Source organism: Scyliorhinus torazame, chromosome 21 (genome assembly GCF_047496885.1).
Source record: "Scyliorhinus torazame isolate Kashiwa2021f chromosome 21, sScyTor2.1, whole genome shotgun sequence".
NCBI lineage: Eukaryota > Metazoa > Chordata > Chondrichthyes > Carcharhiniformes > Scyliorhinidae > Scyliorhinus > Scyliorhinus torazame.
This window is the reverse complement of record NC_092727.1, coordinates 68,084,871-68,111,201: the sequence shown is the minus strand read 5'-3', so window position 1 is coordinate 68,111,201 and position 26,331 is coordinate 68,084,871. Positions and strand designations below refer to the sequence as shown.

The 26,331-nt window shown below is 50.6% G+C and overlaps 1 protein-coding gene across 1 annotated transcript in view; it reads left to right on the top strand.

The window, feature by feature from the left end:
* LOC140398336 (1-phosphatidylinositol 4,5-bisphosphate phosphodiesterase delta-3-like) overlaps positions 1-26,331 on the top strand; it is a 567,936-nt gene that overhangs the window by 490,676 nt on the left and 50,929 nt on the right. Inside the window, exon 10 of the mRNA XM_072486917.1 lies at positions 14,216-14,372. Within this exon, the coding sequence (XP_072343018.1) occupies positions 14,216-14,372 (157 nt within the window). The remainder of the gene's footprint in view (positions 1-14,215; positions 14,373-26,331) is intronic.

Genomic DNA, 26,331 nt, shown 5'->3' with positions numbered 1-26,331 from the left:
TATTGTCAATCCCAATCCCAGAGCACCAAGACTCTCCTGTATTGTCAATCCCAATCCCAGAGCACCGAGACTCTCCTGCTATTGTCAATCCCAAACCCAGAGCCCTGACATTCCCCTACTATTGTCAATCCCAAACCCAGAGCACCGGCATTCCCCTGCTATTGTCAATCCCAAACCCAGAGCACCGAGACTCTGCTGCTTTTGTCAATCCCAATCCCAGTGCGAGACTCTCCTGCTATTTTCAATCCCAATCCCAGAGCCTCGGGTCACTCCTGCTATTGTCAATCCCAATCCCAGTACGAGACTCTCCTGCTATTGTCAATCCCAATCCCAGTACGAGACTCTCCTGCTATTGTCAATCCCAATCCCAGTACGAGACTCTCCTGCTATTGTCAATCCCAATCCCAGTACGAGACTCTCCTGCTATTGTCAATCCCAGTGCCAGTACGAGACTCTCCTGCTATTGTCAACCCCAATCCCAGTACGAGACTCTCCTGCTATTGTCAACCCCAATCCCAGTGCCGAGACTCTCCTGCTATTGTCAACCCCAATCCCAGAGCCTCGGGTCACTCCTGCTATTGTCAATCCCAATCCCAGTGCCGAGACTCTCCTACTAATGTCAATCCCAGTGCCAGTGCCGAGACTCTCCTGCTATTGTCAATCCCAATCCCAGAGCACTGGGACTCTCCTGCTATTGTCAATCCCAATCCCAGTGCCGAGACTCTCCTACTAATGTCAATCCCAATCCCAGAGCACTGAGACTCTCCTGCTATTGTCAATCCCAAACCCAGAGCACTGAGACACTCCTGCTAATGTCAATCCCAATCCCAGAGCACTGGGACTCTCCTGCTAATGTCAATCCCAATCCCAGTGCTGAGACTCTCCTACTAATGTCAATCCCAATCCCAGAGCACTGAGACTCTCCTGCTATTGTCAATCCCAATCCCAGAGCACTGAGACTCTCCTGCTATTGTCAATCCCAATCCCAGAGCACCGAGACACTCCTGCTATTGTCAATCCCAAACCAAGAGCACTGTGACTCTCTTGCTATTGTCAATCCCAATCCCAGAGCACCGGGATTCCCCTGCTATTGTAAATCCCAATTCCAGAGCACGGAGACTCTCCTGCTATTGTCAATCCCAAACCCAGAGCACTGAGACACTCCTGCTATTGTCAATCCCAATCCCAAAGCACTGAGACTCTCCTGCTAATCTCAATTCCAAACCCAGAGCACTGAGACTCTCCTGCTATTGTCAATCCCAATCCCAGAGCACTGAGACTCTCCTGCTATTGTCAATCCCAAACCCAGAGCACTGAGACTCTCCTGCTATTGTTAATCCCAAACCCAGAGCACCGAGACTCTCCTGCTATTGTCAGTCCCAAACCCGGAGCACCGAGCTACTCCTGCTATTGTCAATCACAAACCCAGAGCACCGGGATTCGCCTGCTATTGTCAATCCCAATCCCAGAGCACTGAGACTCTCCTGCTATTGTCAATCACAAACCCAGAGCACCGGGATTCCCCTGCTATTGTCATTCCCAATCCCAGAGCACTGAGACTCTCCTGCTATTGCCAATCCCAAACCCAGAGCACCGAGACTCTCCTGCTATTGTCAATCCCAATCCCAGAGCACCGAGACGCTCCTGCTATTGTCAATCCAAATCCCAGAGCACCGAGACGCTCCTGCTATTGTCAACCACAAACCCAGAGCACTGAGACACTCCTGCTATTGTCAATCCCAAAACCAGAACACCGGGATTCCCCTGCTCTTGTCAATCCCAATCCCAGAGCACCGAGACGCTCCTGCTATTGTCAATCACAAACCCAGAGCACTGAGACTCTCCTGCTATTGTCAATCCCAATCCCAGAGCATTGAGTCTCTCCTGCTAGTGTCAATCCCAATTCCATCGCGCCAAGCTTCTCCTGCTATTGTCAATCCCAGTGCCCCGTGACTCTCCTGGTATTGTCAATCCCAGTCCCAGTGCCAAGACTCTCCCTGCTATTGCCATTCCCAATCCCAAAGCACTGGGATTCTCTGGCTATTGTCAATCCCAATCCCAAAGCACCGGGATTCTCTGGCTATTGTCAATCCCAATCCCATCGTCCCAAGCCTCTCCTGCTATTGTCAATCCCAGTCCTAGAGCCCCGAGACTCTCCTGTTATTGTCAATCCTATTCCCAGAGCCCCGACATTCCCCTGCTATTGACAATCTCAAACCCAGAGCCCCGACATTCCCCTGCTACTGTCAATTCCAATCCCAGAGCCCCGACATTCCCCTGCTATTGTTAATCCCGAACCCAGAGCCCCGACATTCCCCTGCTATTGTCAATCCCAATCCCAGAGCCCCGACATTCCCCTGCTATTGTCAATCCCAAACCCAAAGCACTGAGACTCTCCTGCTATTGTCAATCCCAAACCCAGAGCCCGACATTCCACTGCTATTGTCAATCCCAAACCCAGAGCACCGGCATTCCCCTGCTATTGTCATTCCCAATCCCAGAGCACCAAGACTCTCCTGTATTGTCAATCCCAATCCCAGAGCACCGAGACTCTCCTGCTATTGTCAATCCCAAACCCAGAGCCCTGACATTCCCCTACTATTGTCAATCCCAAACCCAGAGCACCGGCATTCCCCTGCTATTGTCAATCCCAAACCCAGAGCACCGAGACTCTGCTGCTTTTGTCAATCCCAATCCCAGTGCGAGACTCTCCTGCTATTTTCAATCCCAATCCCAGAGCCTCGGGTCACTCCTGCTATTGTCAATCCCAATCCCAGTACGAGACTCTCCTGCTATTGTCAATCCCAATCCCAGTACGAGACTCTCCTGCTATTGTCAATCCCAATCCCAGTACGAGACTCTCCTGCTATTGTCAATCCCAATCCCAGTACGAGACTCTCCTGCTATTGTCAATCCCAGTGCCAGTACGAGACCCTCCTGCTATTGTCAACCCCAATCCCAGTACGAGACTCTCCTGCTATTGTCAACCCCAATCCCAGTGCCGAGACTCTCCTGCTATTGTCAACCCCAATCCCAGAGCCTCGGGTCACTCCTGCTATTGTCAATCCCAATCCCAGTGCCGAGACTCTCCTACTAATGTCAATCCCAGTGCCAGTGCCGAGACTCTCCCTGCTATTGCCATTCCCAATCCCAAAGCACTGGGATTCTCTGGCTATTGTCAATCCCAATCCCAAAGCACCGGGATTCTCTGGCTATTGTCAATCCCAATCCCATCGTCCCAAGCCTCTCCTGCTATTGTCAATCCCAGTCCTAGAGCCCCGAGACTCTCCTGTTATTGTCAATCCTATTCCCAGAGCCCCGACATTCCCCTGCTATTGTCAATCCCAAACCCAGAGCCCCGACATTCCCCTGCTACTGTCAATTCCAATCCCAGAGCCCCGACATTCCCCTGCTATTGTTAATCCCAAACCCAGAGCCCCGACATTCCCCTGCTATTGTCAATCCCAAACCCAGAGCCCCGACATTCCCCTGCTACTGTCAATTCCAATCCCAGAGCCCCGACATTCCCCTGCTATTGTCAATCCCAAACCCAAAGCACTGAGACTCTCCTGCTATTGTCAATCCCAAACCCAGAGCCCCGACATTCCACTGCTATTGTCAATCCCAAACCCAGAGCACCGGCATTCCCCTGCTATTGTCAATCCCAATCCCAGAGCACCAAGACTCTCCTGTATTGTCAATCCCAATCCCAGAGCACCGAGACTCTCCTGCTATTGTCAATCCCAAACCCAGAGCCCTGACATTCCCCTACTATTGTCAATCCCAAACCCAGAGCACCGGCATTCCCCTGCTATTGTCAATCCCAAACCCAGAGCACCGAGACTCTGCTGCTTTTGTCAATCCCAATCCCAGTGCGAGACTCTCCTGCTATTTTCAATCCCAATCCCAGAGCCTCGGGTCACTCCTGCTATTGTCAATCCCAATCCCAGTACGAGACTCTCCTGCTATTGTCAATCCCAATCCCAGTACGAGACTCTCCTGCTATTGTCAATCCCAATCCCAGTACGAGACTCTCCTGCTATTGTCAATCCCAATCCCAGTACGAGACTCTCCTGCTATTGTCAATCCCAGTGCCAGTACGAGACTCCCCTGCTATTGTCAACCCCAATCCCAGTACGAGACTCTCCTGCTATTGTCAACTCCAATCCCAGTGCCGAGACTCTCCTGCTATTGTCAACCCCAATCCCAGAGCCTCGGGTCACTCCTGCTATTGTCAATCCCAATCCCAGTGCCGAGACTCTCCTACTAATGTCAATCCCAGTGCCAGTGCCGAGACTCTCCTGCTATTGTCAATCCCAATCCCAGAGCACTGGGACTCTCCTGCTATTGTCAATCCCAGTGCCGAGACTCTCCTACTAATGTCAATCCCAATCCCAGAGCACTGAGACTCTCCTGCTATTGTCAATCCCAAACCCAGAGCACTGAGACACTCCTGCTAATGTCAATCCCAATCCCAGAGCACTGGGACTCTCCTGCTAATGTCAATCCCAATCCCAGTGCCGAGACTCTCCTACTAATGTCAATCCCAATCCCAGAGCACTAAGACTCTCCTGCTATTGTCAACCCCAATCCCAGAGCACTGGGACTCTCCTGCTAATGTCAATCCCAATCCCAGTGCCGAGACTCTCCTACTAATGTCAATCCCAATCCCAGAGCACTGGGACTCTCCTGCTAATGGCAATCCCAATCCCAGAGCACCGAGACACTCCTGCTATTGTCAATCCCAATCCCAGAGCAAGGAGACACTCCTGCTATTGTCAATCCCAAACCCAGAGTACTGAGACTCTCCTGCTATTGTCAATCCCAATCCCAGAGCACTGAGACACTCCTGCTATTGTCAATCCCAATCCCAGAGCACTGAGACTCTCCTGCTATTGTCAATCCCAAACCCAGAGCACTGAGACTCTCCTGCTATTGTCAATCCCAATCCCAGAGCATTGAGTCTCTCCTGCTATTGTCAATCCCAATCCCAGAGCACTGAGACTCTCCTGCTATTGTCAATCCCAATCCCAGAGCACCGAGACACTCCTGCTATTGTCAATCCCAAACCAAGAGCACTGTGACTCTCTTGCTATTGTCAATCCCAATCCCAGAGCACCGGGATTCCCCTGCTATTGTAAATCCCAATTTCAGAGCACGGAGACTCTCCTGCTATTGTCAATCCCAAACCCAGAGCACTGAGACACTCCTACTATTGTCAATCCCAATCCCAAAGCACTGAGACTCTCCTGCTAATCTCAATTCCAAACCCAGAGCACTGAGACTCTCCTGCTATTGTCAATCCCAATCCCAGAGCACTGAGACTCTCCTGCTATTGTCAATCACAAACCCAGAGAACCGGGATTCCCCTGCTATTGTCATTCCCAATCCCAGAGCACTGAGACTCTCCTGCTATTGTCAATCCCAAACCCAGAGCACCGAGACTCTCCTGCTATTGTCAATCCCAATCCCAGAGCACCGAGACGCTCCTGCTATTGTCAATCCCAATCCCAGAGCACCGAGACGCTCCTGCTATTGTCAACCACAAACCCAGAGCACTGAGACACTCCTGCTATTGTCAATCCCAAAACCAGAACACCGGGATTCCCCTGCTCTTGTCAATCCCAATCCCAGAGCACCGAGACGCTCCTGCTATTGTCAATCACAAACCCAGAGCACTGAGACTCTCCTGCTATTGTCAATCCCAATCCCAGAGCATTGAGTCTCTCCTGCTATTGTCAATCCCAATTCCATCGCGCCAAGCTTCTCCTGCTATTGTCAATCCCAGTGCCCCGTGACTCTCCTGGTATTGTCAATCCCAGTCCCAGTGCCAAGACTCTCCCTGCTATTGCCATTCCCAATCCCAAAGCACTGGGATTCTCTGGCTATTGTCAATCCCAATCCCAAAGCACCGGGATTCTCTGGCTATTGTCAATCCCAATCCCATCGTCCCAAGCCTCTCCTGCTATTGTCAATCCCAGTCCTAGAGCCCCGAGACTCTCCTGTTATTGTCAATCCTATTCCCAGAGCCCCGACATTCCCCTGCTATTGTCAATCCCAAACCTAGAGCCCCGACATTCCCCTGCTACTGTCAATTCCAATCCCAGAGCCCCGACATTCCCCTGCTATTGTTAATCCCAAACCCAGAGCCCCGACATTCCCCTGCTATTGTCAATCCCAATCCCAGAGCCCCGACATTCCCCTGCTATTGTCAATCCCAAACCCAAAGCACTGAGACTCTCCTGCTATTGTCAATCCCAAACCCAGAGCCCCGACATTCCACTGCTATTGTCAATCCTAAACCCAGAGCACCGGCATTCCCCTGCTATTGTCATTCCCAATCCCAGAGCACCAAGACTCTCCTGTATTGTCAATCCCAATCCCAGAGCACCGAGACTCTCCTGCTATTGTCAATCCCAAACCCAGAGCCCTGACATTCCCCTACTATTGTTAATCCCAAACCCAGAGCACCGGCATTCCCCTGCTTTTGTCAATCCCAATCCCAGTGCGAGACTCTCCTGCTATTTTCAATCCCAATCCCAGAGCCTCGGGTCACTCCTGCTATTGTCAATCCCAATCCCAGTACGAGACTCTCCTGCTATTGTCAATCCCAATCCCAGTACGAGACTCTCCTGCTATTGTCAATCCCAATCCCAGTACGAGACTCTCCTGCTATTGTCAAACCCAATCCCAGTACGAGACTCTCCTGCTATTGTCAATCCCAGTGCCAGTACGAGACTCTCCTGCTATTGTCAACCCCAATCCCAGTACGAGACTCTCCTGCTATTGTCAACCCCAATCCCAGTGCCGAGACTCTCCTGCTATTGTCAACCCCAATCCCAGAGCCTCGGGTCACTCCTGCTATTGTCAATCCCAATCCCAGTGCCGAGACTCTCCTACTAATGTCAATCCCAGTGCCAGTGCCGAGACTCTCCCTGCTATTGCCATTCCCAATCCCAAAGCACTGGGATTCTCTGGCTATTGTCAATCCCAATCCCAAAGCACCGGGATTCTCTGGCTATTGTCAATCCCAATCCCATCGTCCCAAGCCTCTCCTGCTATTGTCAATCCCAGCCCTAGAGCCCCGAGACTCTCCTGTTATTGTCAATCCTATTCCCAGAGCCCCGACATTCCCCTGCTATTGTCAATCCCAAACCCAGAGCCCCGACATTCCCCTGCTACTGTCAATTCCAATCCCAGAGCCCCGACATTCCCCTGCTATTGTTAATCCCAAACCCAGAGCCCCGACATTCCCCTGCTATTGTCAATCCCAAACCCAGAGCCCCGACATTCCCCTGCTACTGTCAATTCCAATCCCAGAGCCCCGACATTCCCCTGCTATTGTCAATCCCAAACCCAAAGCACTGAGACTCTCCTGCTATTGTCAATCCCAAACCCAGAGCCCCGACATTCCACTGCTATTGTCAATCCCAAACCCAGAGCACCGGCATTCCCCTGCTATTGTCAATCCCAATCCCAGAGCACCAAGACTCTCCTGTATTGTCAATCCCAATCCCAGAGCACCGAGACTCTCCTGCTATTGTCAATCCCAAACCCAGAGCCCTGACATTCCCCTACTATTGTCAATCCCAAACCCAGAGCACCGGCATTCCCCTGCTATTGTCAATCCCAAACCCAGAGCACCGAGACTCTGCTGCTTTTGTCAATCCCAATCCCAGTGCGAGACTCTCCTGCTATTTTCAATCCCAATCCCAGAGCCTCGGGTCACTCCTGCTATTGTCAATCCCAATCCCAGTACGAGACTCTCCTGCTATTGTCAATCCCAATCCCAGTACGAGACTCTCCTGCTATTGTCAATCCCAATCCCAGTACGAGACTCTCCTGCTATTGTCAATCCCAATCCCAGTACGAGACTCTCCTGCTATTGTCAATCCCAGTGCCAGTACGAGACTCTCCTGCTATTGTCAACCCCAATCCCAGTACGAGACTCTCCTGCTATTGTCAACCCCAATCCCAGTGCCGAGACTCTCCTGCTATTGTCAACCCTAATCCCAGAGCCTCGGGTCACTCCTGCTATTGTCAATCCCAATCCCAGTGCCGAGACTCTCCTACTAATGTCAATCCCAGTGCCAGTGCCGAGACTCTCCTGCTATTGTCAATCCCAATCCCAGAGCACTGGGACTCTCCTGCTATTGTCAATCCCAATCCCAGTGCCGAGACTCTCCTACTAATGTCAATCCGAATCCCAGAGCACTGAGACTCTCCTGCTATTGTCAATCCCAAACCCAGAGCACTGAGACACTCCTGCTAATGTCAATCCCAATCCAAGAGCACTGGGACTCTCCTGCTAATGTCAATCCCAATCCCAGTGCCGAGACTCTCCTACTAATGTCAATCCCAATCCCAGAGCACTGAGACTCTCCTGCTATTGTGAACCCCAATCCCAGAGCACTTGGACTCTCCTGCTAATGTCAATCCCAATCCCAGTGCCGAGACTCTCCTACTAATGTCAATCCCAATCCCAGAGCACTGGGACTCTCCTGCTAATGTCAATCCCAATCCCAGAGCACTGGGACTCTCCTGCTAATGTCAATCCCAATCCCAGTGCCGAGACTCTCCTACTAATGTCAATCCCAATCCCAGAGCACTGAGACACTCCTACTATTGTCAATGCCAATCAAAGAGCACCGGGATTCCCCTGCTATTGTCAATCCCAAACCCAGAGCATTGAGACTCTCCTGCTATTGTCAATCCCAATCCCAGAGCACCGAGACACTCCTGCTTTTGTCAATCCCAATCCCAGAGCACTGAGACACTCCTGCTATTGTCAATCCCAATCCCAGAGCACAGAGACTCTCCTGCTATTGTCAATCCCAATCAAAGAGCACCTGGATTCCCCTGCTATTGTCAATCCCAAACCCAGAGCATTGAGACTCTCCTGCTATTGTCAATCCCAATCCCAGAGCACCGAGACAGTCCTGCTATTGTCAATCCCAAACCCAGAGCACTGAGACTCTCCTGCTATTGTCAATCCCATACCCAGAGCACTGAGACTCTCCTGCTATTGTCAATCCCAACCCCAGAGCACCGAGACTCTCCTGCTATTGTCAGTCCCAAACCCAGAGCACTGAGACTCTCCTGCTATTGTCAACCCCAAACCCAGAGCACTGAGACTCTCCTGCTCTTGTCAATCCCAAACCCAGAGCCCCGACATTCCCCTGCTATTGTCAATCCCAATCCCAGAGCCCCGACATTCCCCTGCTATTGACAATCCCAATCCCAGAGCCCCGACATTCCCCTGCTATTGTCAATCCCAATCCCAGAGCACCGAGACTCTCCTGCTATTGTCAATCCCAAACCCAGAGCCCTGACATTCCACTGCTATTGTCAATCCCAAACCCAGAGCACCGGCATTCCCCTGCTATTGTCAATCCCAATCCCAGAGCACCGAGACACTCCTGCTATTGTCAATCCAAAACCCAGAGCACTGAGACTCTCCTGCTATTGTCAATCCCAATCCCAGAGCACCGGGATTCCCCTGCTATTGTCAATCCCAATCCCAGAGCACTGAGACTCTCTTGCTATTGTCAATCCCAATCCCAGAGCACTGAGACTCTCCTGCTATTGTCAGTCCCAAACCCAGAGCACTGAGACTCTCCTGCTATTGTCAATCCCAAACCCAGAGCACTGAGACACTCCTGCTGTTGTCAATCCCAATCCCAGAGCACTGAGACTCTCCTGCTATTGTCAATCCCAATCCCAGAGCACCGGGATTCCCCTGCTATTGTCAATCCCAATCCCAGAGCACTGAGACTCTCATGCTATTGTCAATCCTAATCCCAGAGCACTGAGACTCTCCTGCTATTGTCAATCCCAATCCCAGAGCACCGAGACACTCCTGCTATTGTCAATCCCAAACCCACAGCACTGAGACACTCCTGTTATTGTCAATTCCAAACCCAGAGCACTGAGACTTTCCTGCTATTGTCAATCCCAATCCCAGAGCACTGAGACTCTCCTGTTATTGTCAATTCCAAACCCAGAGCACTGAGACTTTCCTGCTATTGTCAATCCCAATCCCAGAGCACCTAGTCTCTCCTGCTATTGTCAATCCCAAACCCAGAGCACTGAGATTCTCCTGCTATTGTCAGTCCCAAACCCAGAGCACCGAGACACTCCTGCTATTGTCAATCACAAACCCAGAGCACCGGGATTCCCCTGCTATTGTCAATCCCAAACCCAGAGCACTGAGACTCTCCTGTATTGTCAATCCCAATCCCAGAGCACTGAGACTCTCCTGCTATTGTCAATCCCAATCCCAGAGCACCGAGACACTCCTGCTATTGTCAATCACAAACCAAGAGCACACGGGATTCCCCTCCTATTGTCAATCCCAATCCCAGAGCACTGAGACTCTCCTGTTATTGTCAATTCCAAACCCAGAGCACTGAGACTTTCCTGCTATTGTCAATCCCAATCCCAGAGCACCTAGTCTCTCCTGATATTGTCAATCCCAATCCCAGAGCACTGAGACTCTCCTGCTATTGTCAATCCCAATCCCAGAGCACCGACACATCCTGCTATTGTCAATCCCAAACTCAGAGCACTGAGACTCTCCTGCTATTGTCAATCCCAATCCCAGAGCACTGAGACTCTCCTGTTATTGTCAATCCCAAATCCTGAGCACTGAGACTCTCCTGCTATTGTCAATCCCAAACCCAGAGCACTGAGACTCTCCTGCTATTGTCAGTCCCAAACCCAGAGCACCGAGACACTCCTGCTATTGTCAATCACAAACCCAGAGCACCGGGATTCCCCTGCTATTGTCAATCCCAATCCCAGAGCACTGAGACTCTCCTGCTATTGTCAATCCCAATCCCAGAGCACCAAGACACTCCTGCTATTGTCAATCACAAACCAAGAGCACCGGGATTCCCCTCCTATTGTCATTCCCAATCCCAGAGCACCGAGATGCTCCTGCTATTGTCAATCACAAACCCAGAGCACTGAGACACTCCTGCTATTGTCAATCACAAACCCAGAGCACCGAGACACTCCTGCTATTGTCAATCCCAAACCCAGAGCACTGAGACTCTCCTGCTATTGCCAATCCGAATCACAGAGCACTGTGCCTCTCCTGCTATTGTCAATCCCAAACCCAGGGCACTGGGATTCCCCTGCTATTGTCAATCCCAACCCCAGAGCACAGAGACTCTCCTGCATTTGTCAATCCCAAACCCAGAGCACTGAGACTCTCCTGCTTTTGTCAATCCCAAACCCAAAGCCCCGACATTCCCCTGCTATTGTCAATCCCAATCCCAGAGCACTGAGACTCTCCTGCTATTGTCAATCCCAATCCCAGAGCACCGAGACACTCCTGCTATTGTCAATCACAAACCAAGAGCACCGGGATTCCCCTCCTATTGTCATTCCCAATCCCAGAGCCCCGACATTCCCCTGCTATTGACAACCGCAATCCCAGAGCCCCGACATTCCCCTGCTATTGTCAATCCCAAACCCAGAGCACTGAGACTCTCCGGCTATTGTCAATCCCAATCCCAGAGCACCGAGACTCTCCTGCTATTGTCAATCCCAAACCCAGAGCCCCGACATTCCACTGCTATTTTCAATCCCAAACCCAGAGCACCGACATTCCCCTGCTATTGTCAATCCCAATCCCAGAGCACCGAGACACTCCTGCTATTGTCAATCCAAAACCCAGAGCACTGAGACTCTCCTGCTATCGTCAATCCCAATCCCAGAGCACCGGGATTCCCCTGCTATTGTCAATCCCAATCCCAATCCCAGAGCACTGAGACTCTCCTGCTATTGTCAATCCCAACCCCAGAGCACTGAGACACTCCTGCTATTGTCAATCCCAATCCCAGAGCACTGAGACTCTCCTGTTATTGTCAATCCCAAACCCAGAGCACTGAGACGTTCCTGCTATTGTCAATCCCAATCCCAGAGCACCTAGTCTCTCCAGCTATTGTCAATCCCAATCCCAGTGCACTGAGATTCTCCTGCTATTGTCAATCCCAATCCCAGAGCACCGAGACACTCTTGCTATTGTCAATCACAAACCCAGAGCACCGGGATTCCCCTGCTATTGTCAATCCCAACCCCAGAGCACTGAGACTCTCCTGCTATTGTCAATCCCAATCCCAGAGCACCGAGACTCTCCTGCTATTGTCAATCCCAAACCCAGAGCCCCGACATTCCACTGCTATTGGCAATCCCAAACCCAGAGCACCGGCATTCCCCTGCTATTGTCAATCCCAATCCCAGAGCACCGAGACTCTCCTGCTATTGTCAATCCCAATCCCAGAGCCCTGACATTCCACTGCTATTGGCAATCCCAAACCCAGAGCACCGACATTCCCCTGCTATTGTCAATCCCAACCCCAGAGCACCGAGACTCTGCTGCTATTGTCAATCCCAATCCCAGTACGAGACCCTCCTGCTATTGTCAATCCCAATCCCAGAGCTTCGAGTCTCTCTTGCTATTGTCAATCCCAATCCCAGTACTAGACTCTCCTGCTATTTTCAATCCCAATCCCAGTACGAGACTCTCCTGCTAATGTCAATCCCAATCCCAGTGCCGAGACTCTCCTACTAATGTCAATCCCAATCCCAGAGCACTGGGACTCTCCTGCTAATGTCAATCCCAATGCCAATGCACTGAAACACTCATGCTATTGTCAATCCCAATCCCAGAACACCGAGACTCTCCTGCTATTGTCAATCCCAATCCCAGAGCACCGGGATTCCCCTGCTATTGACAATCCCAATCCCAGAGCAGTGAGACACTCCTGCTATTGTCAATCCCAAACCCAGAGCTCCGGGATTCCCCTGCTATTATCAATCCCAAACCCAGTGCGGAGACTCTCCTGCTATTGTCAATCCCAGTCCCAATGCCGAGACTCTCCTGCTATTGTCAATCCCAAACCCAGAGCTCCGGGATTCCCCTGCTATTATCAATCCCAAACCAAGTGCCTAGACTCTCCTGCTATTGTCAATCCCAGTCCCATAGCACCAAGACTCTTATGGTCTGAGGGACGCTCTTTGTGCTGAGGGACACTCACTCTGAGCTGAGGGACACTCATCGTGAGCTGAGGAACACTCACTCTGAGCTGAGGGACGTTCACTCTGAGCTAAGGGACACTCACTCTTATCTGAGGGACGCTCACTCTGAGCTGAGGGACGCTCACTCTGAGCTGAGGGACGCTCACTCTGGGCTGAGTGACACTCATTTTGAGCTGAGGGACACTCGCTCTGAGCTGAGGGACACTCACACTGAGCTGAGGGACACTCGCTCTGAGCTGAGGGACACTCACTCTGAGCTGAGGGACACTCACTCTGAGCTGAGGGAGGCTCACTCTGAGCTAAGGGACACTCACTCTGAGCTGAAGGACACTCACTCTGAGCTGAGGGACACTCACTCTGGGCTGGGGGACACTCACTCTGGGCTGAGGGAGGCTCACTCTGGGCTGAGGGACACACACTGGGCTGAGGGACACTCACTCTGAGCTGAGGGACACTCACTCTGAGCTGAGGGACACTCACTCTGAGCTGAGGGAGGCTCACTCTGAGCTAAGGGACACTCACTCTGAGCTGAGGGACACGCACTCTGAGCTGAGGGACACTCACTCTGGGCTGAGGGACACTCACTCTGGGCTGAGGGACGTTCACTCTGAGCTAAGGGACACTCACTCTTATCTGAGGGACGCTCACTCTGAGCTGAGGGACGCTCACTCTGAGCTGAGGGACGCTCACTCTGGGCTGAGTGACACTCATTCTGAGCTGAGGGACACTCGCTCTGAGCTGAGGGACACTCACACTGAGCTGAGGGACACTCACTCTGAGCTGAGGGACGCTCACTCTGAGCTGAGGGAGGCTCACTCCGAGCTGAGGGACACTCACTCTGAGCTGAGGGACACTCACTCTGAGCTGAGGGACACTCACTCTGGGCTGAGGGAGGCTCACTCTGGGCTGAGGGACACTCCCGCAACTCCACTGGATCTCCCATTAGAAATGATTTAATTGTAAACCATTCTGTAAGATCCTATTCTTCAGCTTCATTTTTTTTTCTTCCCCGTCATACCCTGCTTGCTGTATCTGCGACTGGGCAGCTCAGGATGCCAGGGACCTTTCAGGTTTGTGGGATTTATTGAGTGCAGTGATCCTCTGGGTTTCAGAGAGCTGCCGATTTCAGAGAACTGTGGATTTATGTATTTGTGTCGTGCTTTTTCAGGAGACGGTGAATGAACTCTCGAAGGAGTTGTCAGGGCTTGTGGTTTACTGCAAGGCTGTCCGATTCCATACCTTCCAGCAGGCCTTGGACAAGGCATGTGCCTGTGAACTCTCATCCTTCTCTGAGAATAAGGCAAAGAAGCTGATCTGTGAATCAGGTATGGCCTTTCACTTTCATGAGGAAACCACCAACAGAATGCTGTAGGCGCAAAATACCTCAGCCGCTGAAAACCTGACATAAAAACAGAAAATGTGGACAAACTCAGATTGGCTGGCAGCAGTTGTGGAGAGAGAAACAACGGGGAGTGGTGGGGGGGTGACGCTCCGGGGTCTCGAGCCCCAGGCAGGAATCCCGATGGCCCACTGAATCGGGCGGCGGGGCCAAGACTGAATTCTTGCCGTGCATCAAACCCATTGTGAGTCTCCCAGCCCATTCTGTTGGCCCCAATCAAGTTCCCACTCGGGGGAGGGTGAGAGCATGCTCATTTACATTAATTCTAATGCGATTATCACAGAGTGTCGTGGAAATTATATATTTTTTTAATAAACAGCTTATTGAGGTATTTTTGGTCGAGTGACAACAACAAAATAAACAATACACATGAAATCATAAACATAGTGCAAAAGCCATTTACCTCTTGTACAGGTATTGACCCCCTACTCTAATCTAAACTACTCCCCCGTCTGCTGACGATTAACTTCCCGCAAAGAAGTCGACGAACGGTTGCCACCTCCGGGCGAACCCCAACAGTGACCCTCTCAAGGCGAACTTGATTTTCTCCAAACAGAGAAAGCTAGCCATGTCCGATAGCCAGGTCTCTGACTTCGGGGGCTTAGAGTCCCTCTATGCTAACAGTATCCGTCTCCGGGCTACCAGGGAAGCAAAGGCCAGAACATCTGCCTCTTTCTCCTCCTGGATTCCCGGGTCTTCTAACACCCCGAAAATCGCCACCTCTGGACCCAGCGCCACCCTTGTTTTTAACGCCGTGGACATGACGTCCGCAAACCCCTGCCAAAATCCCCTAAGCTTCGGACATGTCCAAAACATGGCTCGCTGGTCCTCCCGCACATTTTGTGCACCTGTCCTCCACCCCAAAGAATCTGCTCATCCGGGCCACTGTCATGTGAGCCTGGTGCACAACCTTAAATTGTAAGCCATGGGGTACGGGCCTCTGGCACGGAGTCTGTCCCTGTTGCTCAGAAGGGAAGGGGGAGAGGAGCAGAGCATTAGTAATTGGGGACTCGATAGTCAGGGGCACAGATAGGAGATTTTGTGGGAGCGTGAGAGACTCACGTTTGGTATGTTGCCTCCCAGGTGCAAGGGTACGTGATGTCTCAGCTCGTGTTTCCGGGTCCTTAAGGGGGAGGGGGAGCAGCCCCAAGTCGTGGTCCACATTGGCACTAACGACATAGGTAGGAAAGGGGACAAGGATGTCAGGCAGGCTTTCAGGGAGCTAGGATGGAAGCTCAGAACTAGAACAAACAGAGTTGTTATCTCTGGGTTGTTGCCCGTGCCATGTGATAATGAGATGAGGAATAGAGAGAGAGAGCAATTAAACACGTGGCTACAGGGATGGTGCAGGCGGGAGGGATTCAGATTTCTGGATAACTGGGGCTCTTTCTGGGGAAGGTGGGACCTCTACAGACAGGATGGTCTACATCTGAACCTGAGGGGCACAAATATCCTGGGGGGGAGATTTGTTAGTGCTCTCTGGGGGGGTTTAAACTAATGCAGCAGGGGCATGGGAACCTGGATTGTAGTTTTAGGGTACGGGAGAATGAGAGTATAGAGGTCAGGAGCACAGATTTGACGTCGCAGGAGGGTGCCAGTGTGCAGGTAGGTGGTTTGAAGTGTGTCTACGCCAATGTCAGGAGTATACGAAATAAGGTAGGGGAACTGGCAGCATGGGTTGGTACCTGGGACTTCAATGTTGTGGCCATTTCGGAGACATGGATAGAGCAGGGACAGGAATGGATGTTGCAGGTACCGGGGTTTAGGTGTTTTAGTAAGCGCAGAGAAGGAGGCAAAAGAGGGGGAGGTGTGGCGCTGCTAGTCAAGAGCAGTATTACGGTGGCGGACAGGATGCTAGATGGGGACTCATCTTCCGAGGTAGTATGGGCTCAGGTTAGAAACAGGAAAGGAGAGGTCACCCTGTTGGGAGTTTTCTATAGGCCTCCAAATAGTTCTAGGGATGTAGAGGAAAGGATGGCGAGGATGATCCTGGATAAGAGCGAAAGTAACAGGGTAGTTATTATGGGAGACTTTAACTTTCCAAATATTGACTGGAAAAGATATAGTTCGAGTACATTAGATGGGTCGTTTTTTGTACAGTGTCTGCAGGAGGGTTTCCTGACACAATATGCTGACAGGCCAACAAGAGGCGAGGCCACGTTGGATTTGGTTTTGGGTAATGAACCTGGCCAGGTGTTGGATTTGGAGGTAGGAGAGCACTTTGGGGACAGTGACCACAATTCGGTGACGTTTACGCTAGTGATGGAAAGGGATGAGTATACACCGCAGGACAAGAGTTATAGCTGGGGGAAGGGCAATTATGATGCCATTAGACGTGACTTGGGGGGGATAGGTTGGAGAAGTAGACTGCAAGTGTTGGGCACACTGGATAAGTGGAGCTTGTTCAAGGATCAGCTACTGCGTGTTCTTGATAAGTACGTACCGGTCAGGCAGAGAGGAAGGCTTAGAGCGAGGGAACCATGGTTTACCAAAGAAGTGGAATCTCTTGTTAAGAGGAAGAAGGAGGCCTATGTGAAGATGAGGTGTGAAGTTTCAGTTGGGGTGATGGATAGTTACAAGGTAGCGAGGAAGGATCTAAAGAGAGAGCTAAGACGAGCAAGGAGGGGACATGAGAAGTATTTGGCAGGTAGGATCAAGGAAAACCCAAAAGCTTTCTACAGGTATGTCAGGAATAAGCGAATGACTAGGGTAAGAGTAGGACCAGTCAAGGACAGGGATGGGAAGTTGTGTGTGGAGTCTGAAGAGATAGGCGAGATACTAAATGAATATTTTTCGTCAGTATTCACTCAGGAAAAAGATAATGTTGTGGAGGAGAATGCTGAGACCCAGGCTATTAGAATAGATGGCATTGAGGTACGTAGGGAAGAGGTGCTGGCAATTATGGACAGGCTGAAAATAGATAAGTCCCCGGGGCCTGATGGGATTTATCCTAGGATTCTCTGGGAGGCCAGGGAAAAGATTGCCGGACCTTTGGCTTTGATTTTTATGTCATCATTGGCTACAGGAATAGTGCCAGAGGACTGGAGGATAGCAAATGTGGTCCCGTTGTTCAAAAAGGGGAGCAGAGACAACCCCGGCAACTATAGACCGGTGAGCCTCACGTCTGTAGTGGGTAAAGTCTTGGAGGGGATTATAAGAGACAAGATTTATAATCATCTAGATAGGAATAATATGATCAGGGATAGTCAGCATGGCTTTGTAAAGGGTAGGTCATGCCTCACAAACCTTATCGAGTTCTTTGAGACGGTGACTGAACAGGTAGGCGAGGGTAGAGCAGTTGATGTGGTGTATATGGATTTCAGTAAAGCGTTTGATAAGTTTCCCCACGGTAGGATATTGCAGAAAATACGGAGGCTGGGGATTGAGGGTGATTTAGAGATGTGGATCAGAAATTGGTTAGCTGAAAGAAGACAGAGGGTGGTGGTTGATGGGAAATGTTCAGAATGGAGTTCAGTTACAAGTGGCGTACCACAAGGATCTGTTCTGGGGCCGTTGCTGTTTGGCGCAGAAGGGTGGGTGAGTAAATTTGCAGACAACACTAAAGTCGGTGGTGTTGTCGACAGTGAGGAAGAATGTAGCAGGTTACAGAGGGACATAGATAAGCTGCAGAGCTGGGCTGAGAGGTGGCAAATGGAGTTTAATGTAGAGAAGTGTGAGGTGATTCACTTTGGAAGGAATAACAGGAATGCAGAATATTTGGCTAATGGTAAAGTTCTTGGACGTGTGGATGAGCAGAGGGATCTAGGTGTCCATGTACATAGATCCCTGAAAGTTGCCACCCAGGTTGATAGGGCTGTGAAGAAGGCCTATGGAGTGTTGGCCTTTATTTGTAGAGGGATTGAGTTCCGGAGTCAGGAGGTCATGTTGCAGCTGGACAAAACTCTGGTACGGCCGCATTTGGAGTATTGCGTATAGTTCTGGTCACCGCATTATAGGAAGGACGTGGAGGCTTTGGAGCGGGTGCAGAGGAGATTTACCAGGATGTTGCCTGGTATGGAGGGAAAATCTTATGAGGAAAGGCTGTTGGGCTTGAGGTTGTTTTCGTTGGGGAGAAGAAGGTTAAGAGGAGACTTAATAGAGGCATACAAAATGATCAGGGGGTTAGATAGGGTGGACAGTGAGAGCCTTTTCCCGCGGATGGAAATGGCTGGCACAAGGGGACATAGCTTTAAACTGAGGGGTAATAGATATAAGACAGAGGTCAGAGGTAGGTTCTTTACGCAAAGAGTGGTGAGGCCGTGGAATGCCCTACCTGCAATAGTAGTGAACTCGCCAACATTGAGGGCATTTAAAAGTTTATTGGATAAGCATATGGATGATAATGGCATAGTGTAGGTTAGATGGCTTTTGTTTCGGTGCAACATCGAGGGCCGAAGGGCCTGTACTGCACTGTATCGTTCTATGTTCTATGTATCAGGCTGAGCCTGGCACATGTTGCGGACGTGTTGACTCTACTCAACGCGTCCGCCCATAGACTATCCTCTATCTCTCCTCACAACTCCTTCTCCCACTTGCGCTTCAGCTCCTCGGTCTGCGTCTCCTCCGACCCCATAAGCTCCTTATAAATGTCCGAGACGCTCCCTTCTCCCACCCACCCTCTGGAAACTACCCTGTCCTGAATCCCCCTTAGCGGTAGGAGTGGGAGGGTTGACACCTGTTTACGAAGGAAGTCCCGCACCTGCAGATCCCTGAATTTGTTTCCCCTCGCCAGCCCAAACTTTTCCTCCAACGCCCTCATACTCGGAAATCTCCCCTCTATGAACATATCCCCCATCCTCTCAATTCCTGCTCTCCGCCATAACTGGAACCCCCCGTCCATACTCCCCGGGGCAAACCGGTGATTATCACTTGGGGCCCAGATCGATGCACCCTCTGCTCCCACATGCCGCCTCCACTGGCCCCAAACTCTCAAGGCCGCCACCACCACTGGACTGGTGGAGTACCGCCAGCGGGAACGGCAGAGGCACAGTTACAAATGCCCCCAAACTGGTGCCCTTACATGAAGCCGCCTCCATACGCACCCATGCCGACCCCTCCCCCACCACCCACTTCCTGATCATGGCTATATTCGCCGCCCAGTAATAGTTACTAAAATTTGGCAGCGCCAGCCCGCCCTCTCCCCCACTCTGCTTAAGCATTACCTTCCTTACCCGCGGGGTCTTGCCCACCCAGATGAAGCCCGTGATCACTCCGTTGACCATTTAAAAAAGGACTGCGGAATAAAGATGGGGAGACACTGAAATACAAATAGGAATCTCGGGAGGACCGTCATCTTCACCGTCTGCACCCTCCCAGCTAGAGACAACGGCAGCGCATCCCATCTCCGAAAATCGTCCTTCATTTGGTCCACCAGCCGGGCCAGATTCAATTTATGCAGCCGGTCCCATTCCCGCGCCACCTGGATGCCCAGGTACCGAAAGCTTCCCTTTACTAACCAAAACGTCAGCTCTCCCAGTCGCCTCTCCTGTCCCCTCGCCTGGACCACAAACATCTCACTCTTTCCCATATTAAGCTTATACCCCAAAAACCGGCCAAATTCCCCTAGAGTCCGCATGATTTCTTCCATCCCCTCTATTGGGTCCGAAACGTACAGAAGCAGGTCATCCGCACAGAGCGAAACCCTGTGCTCCACCGCATCCCCCCCCCCCCTCCCCCCCCCAGACCAGTCCACTCCAGACCCACGAGACTCTCAGAGCAATTGCCAACGGCTCTATAGCCAGTGCAAACAACAGTGGGGAGAGGGGGCATCCCTGTCTCGTCCCCCGGTGCAGTCTAAAATAGTCCGATGTTGTCCTATTCATCCGTACACTTGCCACAGGAGCCTGATACAGCAACCTGACCCGGACGATAAAGCCCCGTCCAAATCCGAACCGTCCCAGTACCTCCCACAGATAATCCCATTCTACCCGATCAAAAGCCTTTTCTGCATCCATTGCGATCACTACCTCCACCTCCCTACCTTCCGGGGGCATCATGATCACATTTAACAGCCTTCTTACATTGGCCACCAACTGCCTGCCCTTAACAAACCCCGTCTGGTCCTCCCCAATAACGTCCCAAACACAATCCTCGATCCTAGAGGATAAGATTTTGGCCAGCAACATGGCAACTACATTCAACAGGGAGATCGGCCTGTAGGACCCACACAGCTCCGGGTTCTTGTCCCGCTTAAGAATCAGCGGAATCGTTGCCTGTGACAACGTCGGGGGCAGCACCCCTCTTTCCCTTGCCTCATTGAACATCCTCAACAACACTGGCCCCAATATCCCCAAGAACTTTTTCTAAAACTCCAGTAGGTACCCGTCCGGACCCAGGGCCTTACCCGCCTGCATGGCCTTCAAGCCCTCCACTATCTCTTCCAGCCTGATTGGGGGCCCCAGCCCTTATACCCGCTCCCCGTCCACCTTTGGGAAATTCAGCCCCTCCAAGAAGTGCCTCATCCACTCCGGCCCCATAGGGGGTTCCGACCTGTACAGCCTGCTGTAGAAATCCCTAAATGCCTTATTCACCCCTACTGAATCACCAACCAGGTTCCCATCTCCGTCCTTTACTTTCCCTATCTCCCGAGCTGCCTCCCTCTTCCTAAGCTGCCATGCAAGCATTCTGCTGGCCTTATCTCCATGTTCATAGTTTGTCCCCCTCGCCTTTCTCAGCTGCTCCACTGCCCTCCCTGTGGTCAGCAAGCTAAACTCCGCCTGTACCCTCCACCGTTCCCTTAAAAGCCTCTGGGGTCTCCGCATACCTCCTATCAATCTGTAGTAACTCCTTTACCAGTCTGTCCGTCTCCGCCCTCTCCGCCTTCTCCCTATGGGCCCGGATCGAGATCAGCTCCCCTCTGACCACCGCCTTCAGTGCTTCCCAGACCACCGCTGCTGAAATCTCCCCCGTGTCATTGACCTGCAGGTAGCTCTGAATGCAATTCCTCAGCCGCTCGCACACCCCTTCATCCGCCAAAGTCCCACATCCAACCTCCAGTGCGGGCGCTGGTTACTGTCTTTACTAACCTGCAGGTCAACCCAGTGGGGAGCATGGTCTGAGATTGTAATCACCGAGTACCCCGTTTCCACCACCCCAGCCAGCAAGGCCCTGCTCAAAATAAAGAAATCAATCCGGGAATACACTTTATGCACATATGAGTAGAAGGAGAACTCCTTCACACTTGGCTGCCCAAATCTCCATGGATCCACACCTCCCCCATCAGCTCCATGAACCCTCTTAGTTCCTTTGCCATTGCTGGCACCCTGCCTGTTTTCGAGCTCGACCGGTCTAAGCCAGGGTCCATAACTGTGTTGAAGTCCCCTCCCATGACCAACCTGTGCGAGTCCAGGTCCGGTATCTTCCGCAGCATCCTCTTTATAAACTCCACATCATCCCAATTTGGCACATACACATTTACTAATACCACCTGCACCCCCTCTAGCTTCCCACTGACCATAATGTACCGCCCTCCCACGTCCGAGACTATTCTACCCGCCTCAAACACCACCTGCTTATTGATCAGGATCGCGACCCCTCTAGTCTTTGAATCTAGTCCCGAGTGAAAGACCTGACTGACCCAGCCTTTCCTCAGTCTAACCTGGTCCGTTACTCTAAGGTGCGTCTCCTGCAACATTACCACATCCGCCTTCAATCCCCTAAAATGCGTGAACACATGTGCCCTTTTGACCGGCCCATTTAACCCTCAAACATTCCAGGTGATCAGCCTAGTTGGGGGGCTCATTGCCCTCCCCCTCCGCCGATCAGCCATCCCCTTTTTTAGGCCCACCTCCAGCCCGTGCTCCGCACCTCCACCGATCCATCCCCAGGCAGCCCCTGCCCCCAGCCTCCTCTCTGTCCCTCAGCCCAAGTCCCTCCCTCGTCAGCAGAACATTCACCCCCCCAGTAACAACACCCTGTAACCCAATCCCTTTACTAAACCAAACATATGCACACCCCCCACTGCGCTTCCGAGAGTTAGCTCGCCCAGCTAGCTTGGTGGCCCCCATCCCCGGCGCCAGATAGTCTCCCACCTATTGTTCCTCCCCCTCCCCCCCCCCCCACCCCGCTCATACAAACAAACTCCAACATCAAACAATCCCCACACAATTACCCAACCGAAAAACACCAAGATCAAAACAAGCACACCTCCAACCGCCAACAGTGCAAATGAAAACCTTAACTCACTCAGCTCTACTGCTGGTTCCAAATCAATGCAAACGGCATCACAAACATCCTCCATGAATCGCAAAACGGGAAACATTTTACAAAATCAGAGAAACAAAAAGAAAAAACAAAAACATGAACGTTGCAGCCAAGTTCAACAGTTCTCAATCCATCACCAGCTCTTTCTTTTTCGCAAAGCCCAACGCAATCCTCAGGCGACTCGAAGTAGAAGTGCTGCTCCTCATGCGTGACCCAGAGACGGGCTGGGTATAACAGCCCAAACTTCACCTTTTTTTTTAAAAAAGGATTGAACTGATCTGATTGAAGCCTGCTCTCCTCCTGGCCACCTCTACACTCAGGTCCTGGTAAACCCGCAGGATGCTATTGTCCCATTTACAGCTCCATGTCTGCTTGGCCCACTGTAGAATGCGCTCCTTATCCGAGAACCTGTGGAATCTGACCACCATTGCATTCGGGGGGGGGGGGGGGGGGCTCCCATTCGCTGCTTCCTCGCGAGTGCTCTGTGAGCCCTAACCACCTCCAAGGGCTGGGAAATGCCCCATCCCCCAGCAGCTTCACAAACATGTCTGCAATGTATGCCCAGTGTCCGCTCCTTCGGACCCCTCCGGGAGCCCACGATTCTTAGCTTCTGCCGGTGGGACCTATTTTCAAGGTCCTCCACCTTCTCCAGGAGCTTCTTCTGCTGGTCCCTCAGCATCCCCACCTCCAGCTCCATCGCAGTCTGATGTTCCTCCTGCTCAGCCAGCGCCTTCTCCACCTTCTGGATCGCCCGATCCTGGGCATCCAATCTATGCTCCAACCGCTCAATCGACTCTTTTATTGGGTCCAAGCAGTCCCGTTTGTGCGTAGCAAAGCCTTCCTGAATGACTTGGCATCAGCTGCTCCATAGACTGCTGGGTCGACAAGCCAGAGGTCCGAACCTCCACCATGCTGTCTTCTGTTGCAGTTACAGCCCAAGCCTTCTCTGTCTTTTTGTTTCTGCCCTTACAAAGACTTCTATTCCTTCTCTCCATGCACCGAAGTGGGAATTCAGTAAATAATTGCCACTAACATCCGTTTTACAATTCAAGTCCAGTAGAAAAATGGGGAAAAGGTCCAAAAGTCCGACCAGAGCGGGAGCCACCAAATGTGCTATTTACTCCTTCATAGCCGCCACCGGAAGATGTCATGGAAATTATAATAAAGTCAAATTCCTCGAGGTTCGATTTAAGGAAATTTATTTACACAAATATATTTGCGGAGAGAGCATGTTCTGGCTGCATAGCCAGTGCACCGCACTCTGAGATTCGATTGAAGACAGCATGTTTTATAGTCTGAAATAACAGCTTGAAGTAAACAGCCATGTTTATATTAAATAGACCTTGGAAAGTACATAAGATGAAATAGGTAGTACGTATGTTCTTGCCCTTGGCTAAAAACAACTCGAGTACACATTTTGTTATCTTTCGGAGGACAATGTGTTATCATAATAAGGCCGAGACCAAAATATTAAGCAGTATTTCGTTTACGTTACCTGACCTACTTATTTTCGTCAAAATCAGTGTTAAACTATATTGTTAAGCATTTCCCAGAATGCTTCTAATTTGGCAACTCATTAATTTCCCTTCCACAATTCCTTCCTTGTTGATCTTTTGATCAACACCTTTTAGTAAATTATCGTGTCCTCCGTAGAGAAGGGTGGTTTATAATGTAAGGGGAACGGACGTATGACAGTTCCCTGTGTGTTATGAGCCTGGTAGCAAGGAGGCAAGGCGGCTAAGGCTGTTCCCGTGTTAGTACAATAAAACATCTTGCGCAACATTAAAACAGTAACCATACGATCAAGTTTACAATGGCGATTATAATCCAGTACACAATTTTCTGTCCTAACGATCCTACCATCCAAAGCCAAAATCCCATCCCTCATTTTCATGTAAATTGTTACCTCTCTACGAATGTGATCCACCAGATTATCAATTTTCTCTGAGTTTTCAGGGATGTATGTGCAACAGTCACTTCCAATCAGGGCACAAGTACCTCCCTTTTCAGCTAACAAGAAATCAAGGGCCATCCTATTCTGCAGGGCAATCGCTCTTATAGCAACCATCTCAGTTTCTATCTGGTTTACAGCTTCTGCAGTGTCATTAGCTACCTGCTCAAGGATGTCTCATAGTTCGCAAGCATTAGTGGCTATTCCTAATGGTGGTATCATTATCCTCAGCATTTGTGCCCATGTAATAATACTTTGTGTCATCCTGTGATGGGGATGGTCCTTCAATTGCACCCACATAAGGGACTACGTATCCCAAATAGCAGGAGCCTTCCCAAATTTCTGGTAACCATGGCCTTATGGCCACAGATAAAATTTGTGCCGTTATATGCGGTCAGGTTTCCTTTACTATCAGTCATCATTAGTCTAATCGATCCCCTTTCCAGGAGCCTCCACAAGTTTGATTTTCAACTCCTGACCAATCAAAGATGAATAATCCTTTAGCTGTAAGGTGGAACATAGGGGGTTGCCAATTCAAGGTTTGATCATACTGACTCGTGCCTACTGAGTGGGTCCCATATATTTTATGATTCTTAAAGCATATACTTCCTTTTGGGACTCCAGTATAATTGGGAAGTATCAACGAGGGCAGTTGACGTGTTACATTAAACCTCAAACCTATTCATATCGTATCCAGCTAATCTCCAATCTAACATATTCTGTGTATCTTCACCACGCCCTGGACTATTTCATTTTAGAGCCCATTCTGCTATCTTTTTACTGGTGAATGGGCTAGGTTGCACAGGGAAGCCCTCCCCCGAGCATCTGGGAACTTGTGTACAAACCCAACAACTGAATTTATTTACCCTCTCTGCGAATGAGTGAGACATGTATATTAGGGTGTTAGTATGCAGTTTACCCTCTACATGATGTTGGACTAATATGATAATACATAGGAACAGCAGGGCCGTCATTCTCTTCAGGTCAGCGTTTCGCTAGTCCACTCAAAGTTCCGTATGATGTCGTTTACACGAGTTGCGTGGATCCCATCTGGCTTTTCTTTTACTTTAATGGCTGTTCGGGTTGTTAGCAGCACTTGGTAGGGTCCTTTCCACCGAGGAGAAAAGGAATCTTTGTTTAGTGCTTTCACATATACTTGATCTCCAGGTTTAAAGGGTGTGTATTTCCATCTTTTGGATGCATCTGAGCCTGTTGCACCTTTTCACATATTTCTTTTTCCAGCGGTTTCACACATGGCCTGGGCGTATTTTAGTGATGCCTCATCTGCCCATATTATGGCTACTGCTGCTGGAGTCATTGGGGGTTTAGTTCCAGTTGTCATGGGACGTTCCATTAATATCTCATCCGGGTTAAACCCGTATTACGATTTTTCTGATTTCTCAGGGAATACATTACTATGGGTGTGGCATCTGGCCATAGCAGCCCATTTTGTTGACACACTTTTGTAACTGCAGTTTTAATTATTCCATCCGCCCTTTCCACCATTCCGGAGGACTGTGGCTGGTATGGTTTAGAACATAGAACATAGAAAAATACAGCACAGAACAGTGCAATTGCACAGTTTGTGCAATTTCCAATCAAATCCCATGGCTTCTGTTGGGGCTTTGGTCAATTTGCTAGTGAAATGAATTATCCTGTCACTGTTACCCATTGGTATCTCAATCCTGGGTATTATTTCCTTTAACAGAATATTTACAACTGTTCTAGCATC